The sequence below is a fragment of the Ambystoma mexicanum genome, chromosome 10, assembly GCF_040938575.1.
Source record: "Ambystoma mexicanum isolate Mex_15411 chromosome 10, UKY_AmexF1_1, whole genome shotgun sequence".
In the NCBI taxonomy this organism is placed as follows: Eukaryota; Metazoa; Chordata; class Amphibia; order Caudata; family Ambystomatidae; genus Ambystoma; species Ambystoma mexicanum.
The window spans coordinates 1104098878-1104104877 of record NC_090932.1 but is presented as its reverse complement, the minus strand read 5'-3'; the positions used below and the strand labels follow the sequence as shown (position 1 = coordinate 1104104877).

At 48.9% G+C, this 6000-nt stretch overlaps 1 protein-coding gene across 2 annotated transcripts in view; it reads left to right on the top strand.

The window, feature by feature from the left end:
- POLD2 (DNA polymerase delta 2, accessory subunit) overlaps positions 1-6000 on the top strand; it is a 418384-nt gene that overhangs the window by 80191 nt on the left and 332193 nt on the right. For both annotated transcript variants that reach the window (XM_069618953.1, XM_069618954.1), the window contains one exon: positions 1655-1908. In XM_069618953.1, the coding sequence (XP_069475054.1) occupies positions 1689-1908 (220 nt within the window). In that variant the 5' untranslated portion in view covers positions 1655-1688. The remainder of the gene's footprint in view (positions 1-1654; positions 1909-6000) is intronic.

Genomic DNA, 6000 nt, shown 5'->3' with positions numbered 1-6000 from the left:
GGACGGGATGCAAAAGATCACTTCATGGCCATCCCCTCTTAGCCACATGGGCATCAGAGAGGACATCCCAATTTACAGAGATTTCTGTCCTGATATGAGGCTGGATTGGAGAGAGTGGGCCAGCTGTGGAGAGATGGCTCCTTCATTACAATTACAGAATTGGAAGAAGCCCTGGGCTAGGCCCCCTATCTGTCTTTCACTTCCTGCAGCTTAAAGGCATTCTGTCTAGGGACAAGTGGAAGGAAAAAGTCAGTAGAGATCGCACTCCATTTAAGAAGTTGTTGAAGTCCAGAACAAAAATGAAAGGGCTCATATCCGCTATATATAGAGAATTGGTAGACGCTGGGAAGGGATCTACCATGCATTTGAAGAATGGGTGGGAGAGTGACCTCATCCATGAGATTGAAATGGATATGTGGGGAAGGATGTGCAGGGCCGCCTCCCAGGTCTCGATAGCAAGTCAATATAAATTGCACGCCATTAAATTACTACATAGATGGCAATACGACCCGCGCAGACTCTCTCAGATGTTCCAGTCAATCAGCCTGTTATGTTGGGGTGAACACGGAGAAAATGCCAACTGGAACATGTGGTGGAGCTGTCCCTGTATTAAAATTTTCTGGCATGAGGTCCTGGGGTGGATCAAAGAACTCAATGGAATTCAACGGGTAGCAGAACCCTTATTGTCTTTATTTGGGAAAGATGCGAAGATGAATGGAGGAAGAATAACTGGTTTGCCCGTCCCCCTTTTGTTGGCTGCCCGCGCCGCCTTGTAATGACGTGGAAATCTAGCGTGTACCGAACAAGGGAGAGTGGGTCAATGTAGCCACAAATATTTGTGTAATGGAAAAGATCACTGCTGCCCTACATACGAAATCAATGCAATGGGATCTGATGTGGGAGGTCTTTGTGAATAAATACATGCCCGAGACTGTATGAGATCTATAGAAAGAGAAATGGACATCCTCTACCACCCTATTATGGTCACCATGTGACGTTCACCTCCAGAGGAGACCTTTTATGTTTGTTCCAAAGAAGATACAAAGGGGCAACCATGCTTAATGTAATCTGTAAAGTACAATCTCTATGCACTAATCGCAACCTTATGAAGTATTTCAACATACACGACAAGAGGGTACACTGTTCCGAGCAGGGAGGGAAACACACTTTGAAATTAAAGTATAAGGTGTTGGGGGGAATGGGTGAAACGAACGTACATTGCCTTGTAATGTCCCTAACAGCCACATGTACTGTTTCTTGTTATGTTGTGAACCTTTCAATAAACCTTAAATTTAATAAAAAAGCAAATGACATCCTTTTAGAAAGTACAGGTAATTGCATACATGTGTTGGCTACATGGCAACTTTCACCATGTAACGATATCCACAAAATCATGGGTGAAAACTGAACCTTGAGCTGAGTCATTCTTATTATTGCAAGATCATTTTCGGGTGAAAATAAGCCATAACAATGTTTCCTGTGTAAACCTATTTAGCTCTGTGCTCGTGCCAGGAGCTCTGACATGCTGCTACCAGTCACTGTGCAGGGGTCCTGTAAATGTAAGATTCTGTCCAGAAATCTAAGAGAATGCTGCTGCCAGTCGCTGTGCAAAGCCCCTTTTTCTCATACATCTTCTTTTCTCCTCTTATGCTAGCTTTATCTCCCGTCATTCCACCTGAGGTGTTGCCATGTTCTCTGACCAGGCAGCCAGTAAGGTGCACAGCCTTCTGGCTCCGCCCTCTGAGGAATCGGCCATATTTCACAGAATACCAGGGGACAACTACACCAATTGCTCTAATGACTTTACGTTGGGGGAGCGCAGCTTCACCCGTCAATACGCCCACATCTACGCCACCAGACTGCTGCAGATGAGACCCAGAATGGTAGCGCGAGCTCACGAGAAATGGGGTAAGTGTTGCCTAAATTAGCAAGCAGCTAGCTTACACTTCAAATGTTAAATTCTCGTCTCTGGTGAAAAATAAACCTCGATCGATAACTCCTGAAAAAGGCCTGTAAGGATAACATGTTATGTTTCTACTGCAAGCTTACATGAACACTGACATTTTCTGAGTGACAGCTGGTTTAAAAAAAAATCTATTTCAACAAATGTTTGACTTGCAAAGCGCTTCCGTCACTTATGCAAAGGACCAGAACGATAGTCCCTTTAAATTCAACAAACCACCTCACCGTACTGATGATCCTAAACCATCAAAGTGATTTGTAGTGATGTTTACTTAGTTTAATGTAGTCATGTTTACCTGGTTGCCGAGCATCAGAACGTTCTATTGTATCTCTTCTCTCTGCCTCTCGTTTGTATTGACGTTTGTTTCCACTGCGGGCGCGAGACGACAGACGGTTGGAGATGAAGGCGGGTTTAGCTCTCCGAGCAGGCCTGCTAATAAACTCATATTTTGCACTTATCCCTGTTTCCTCGCCTCTTCCTTACAATGGTGACGAGGATGGGATTAAGTGCACTGTAGCAGGCCCGCCGGAGGGAAAACATTTCACAAGTCTCTTCCCTCGACTCACCGTAGGCGGCCGACGAGTGCACACAAGGACAAGCACTCGTGAGGCTGATGAGCCGCTCCTATCTCCGCGTGCTGAGCCTACTGACGCTGGCTGGGGTGCGCGGCCCCAGCGAGACTACTACCTCTCTCCTGCGTAGGATCGCAGAGGTTAAACGCATCAAGGTCCTGCCCGCACCCATCTCAACACGTCGATCAAAGGTGAGGAGGCGGGGTGGAGGGAGGGAAAGTGAAGCACAGTGAAATCTGCGGCCGTTCAGAGGGAGGAGCTCAAGGTGATGGAAGTGGTGAGCAGCCAGTAGACTATTGCTGAACTGCTCATCTAAGCAGGCCCATTACGAGAGACATTGAGAATCGCTAATCAGGCAACCAGACAGCCTTTACATTGTGAGGAATTGACAAGGGGAATACACTACGGATGACAATCTCACGAGCGGTGTACAAGCTGTTTGTTTTGTAATAAGGCTCAAGGAACAGGAGTTGTTTAAACATATAAACAACAAAGGGATGTTTTAATTATAATAGTGTTGGGGTCAAAGTCCCAAAGGACACTTCAAGTTGAGCAACCTATTCTAACTGGACACCAGTTTAAGTTAGGAGTGACTGTTAACAGAATTTCACGCTGAAGTTTGCAAAAGCACAGAAACTGTTACACGTGCAGTATTTCAAGTCATATATTTAAATCCAGCATAGTGTGAAGGGTACACAAAAGATTGTTAACATAACTACAGCAAGCATGACGGCAGAGACCCGCTAGCTTCTTAGAGTCGCGCGACAACTGAGGAAGGTCATGGAACAAGCAGTGCAGTGGGGATAATAGTGTGTTCCCGAATGTCAGACAGATGTCCAGCCAAAATTGGGTTAGGTGGGGACAGTACCATAGCATATGGATATAGGGAGCTTGATCCATGCCACACCTGGAGCAAGTGGAGGGATGGAACAGAACATGCTATGAAGTCTCGTTGGTGTATGGTGGTACCTGTGTACTATCTTGAACTGGATAAGTTTAAATTTGGTGTTGTAGGACACATTGTGGGTGCGAGCACACATTCGGGACCATCTCATTGGTGATCTCAGCTCCTAGATCCTCCTACCACCTGTGCCTCAGCTTGGTGAAGGGGGGGGGGCAGCGCTGGTCTGCAACAGAGAATAAAGTCTCGACACCTTACACCTGAAGGAGGGAAAGGAGCAAAGTTCCGCCACTATAGGCTTGTCGTGCGGTAGGGTGGGGAAATCCGGATATCTGGACTTAAGATTCTCCCGGAGTGAAGAGCATTGTAGCCAGACCGAGGGCCGGCGTTTAAGTGGGAGAGGAAGATCGGCCCACTCGATCAAGTTTCCTTGATCGAAAACGTCATGGAGTGTCAGAAAGCCGGCATTGGCCGAGTGAGAAACAACCGAATGTGAAATGTGTGGGACATCAGGGAAGAAGTTCCATAATGGGAGATCCCCGTGAAATGGGTGGAGTGCATCAACCATTGTCCAGAGTTTGGTCAATGCCAAGGATGTACTAGCTACAGAGTCTGCCGAATTTGAGTCGGGGGGGGGGGGGGGGGATTGGCTTGAGGATCAGGGATCCAATCACTCGGACACAGACTATTAGTTTCTCAAGGCGAACATGCGGGGGGGGGATTGATGGTATTGATCCAATAAGCAGCAAACTGAGATTGGGCCACCACCCAGTATCTGATGACATCTGTCACGCTGAAGCCGCCCAATGCCTTGGGGGTAGTCAGCATGGACAATTTGAGGCGGACTAACCCTGAGTGCCAGAGGAAGGTGTTAGTTATGCCGCGCAGTGTTTGGAAAAACGCATCTCCGGGCCACAGAGGCAGATTGGTGAATCGGTAAAGCAATTGGGGTAATACCACCATTTTAAGTATTCCTGCTAGTGAGAGGGGGAGTTTAGTCCAGCTGGAGGTTTTTGCCGCCAGGTTAGTTGGGTAGCTCTGGTAATTGTCGTCCCACAGCTGTGCCGCGTGTCGGGAGTCCACCACCCCCAGGTAAGTGAAGCTAGATGGAGACCAATTGAACCCATGCAAGTCGGGGAGGGGGTGTGTTGAGTCTGTGAGTGGAAATAAGGTAGACTTGGAGCAGTTTACTTTCAAGCCGGATATGTCGCCAAAACGGGCCACATCCGCCAATATAGGGGCAAGGTTGGTTTCAGGGGAGCGGACATAAAGGAGGGCATCGTCTGCGTAGAGGGAGACTATATCGGATTGGCCGGCAGTGCGCAATCCCCTATGCAAGTGTGATTGCCGAACCATGTCAGCGAAGGGCTCCATGGCTATGGCAAAGATGAGTGGGGAGAAGGGGCATCCTTCATGTGTGCCTCTGGATAACTGGAAGGGGGCGGAGCATCTGTCTTCTGTGCGGACTCTGGCCAATGGAGCGGTGTAGAGCAGCTTTATCCAGGTTCGGAAATTGGGACCGAATTTGCATTTCTCGAACTCGCCATAGGTATTTCCACAAGACCGAGTCGAATGCCTTCTGCATATCTAACGTAGCTTCAAACGCCTGTGTAGTCGGGCTGATCCTGCTGATCACATTAAGAGCCTTCTTAAATTTAGGGAAGTGGACCGGCCAGGGACAAAACCGGCCTGGTCGGGGTGGATGATGTGGGGCATGTACGGGGCTAAGCGGTTGGCTAGAAGTTTAGCAAATATTTTGATATCGCTGTTGATCAACGAGAGTGGTCTGTATGAGTTGGGGGCTTACTAGGTTTGAGGAGCACTGTAATCGGTTCCTCCTGGAGGGATGGGAGAAGTATTCCCCTGTCGCATGATTCCTCGCATAGGGCCAGCAAGTGTGGCGCCAGCTGAGATTTGTATTGTTTGTAGAAGTCCATCGGGAGCCCATCCGGGCCAGGGACCTTCCCGGATGCCAACGACTCAATGGCCTCGACAAGTTCTTCAAGGGTGAAGGGTCTCTCAAGGAAGCCGCTTGCATCGGCTGACGGGACTGATAGGGGAAGATTCTCTAAGTAGGAGTCGATTTCGGGAGCCTGGGGGTCCGCCAGTGTCCGAGTAAAGGGAGGTGTAGAACAAGAGGAACTCAGAGTTGATATCTTGGGGGGAGGTGGCGAGTGAGCCATCAGGTCTAGTTATGGCCGGGATATTGGGGGCGCCGAGTTCACGGCGCAGAAGTCTAGCTAGTATCCGACCGGGTCGCTCTCCCTCACCGTATTTCCTCACCGACTGAGGAGTCCAGGAACTTAACCTCACGCTCGGCAAGGCCCCGGAACCTGTCCAGCTCTGAGCCTAGCGCTGCTAGGGTGGCCGGGGAGTGATCTTCAGCGTATTGGGATTCGTGGACGGCCAGGGACGATTCGCTAGCGGCGATATCAGCACGGATGCCACAGCTTTTGGATATGGCGACCCCTCTTGTGTGCGCTTTGAAGGATTCCCAGAGTACAGCTTGTGTCGACATAGAATTTGTGTTGATCTCAAAGTATTCCTCGATGGAGGATTCGATT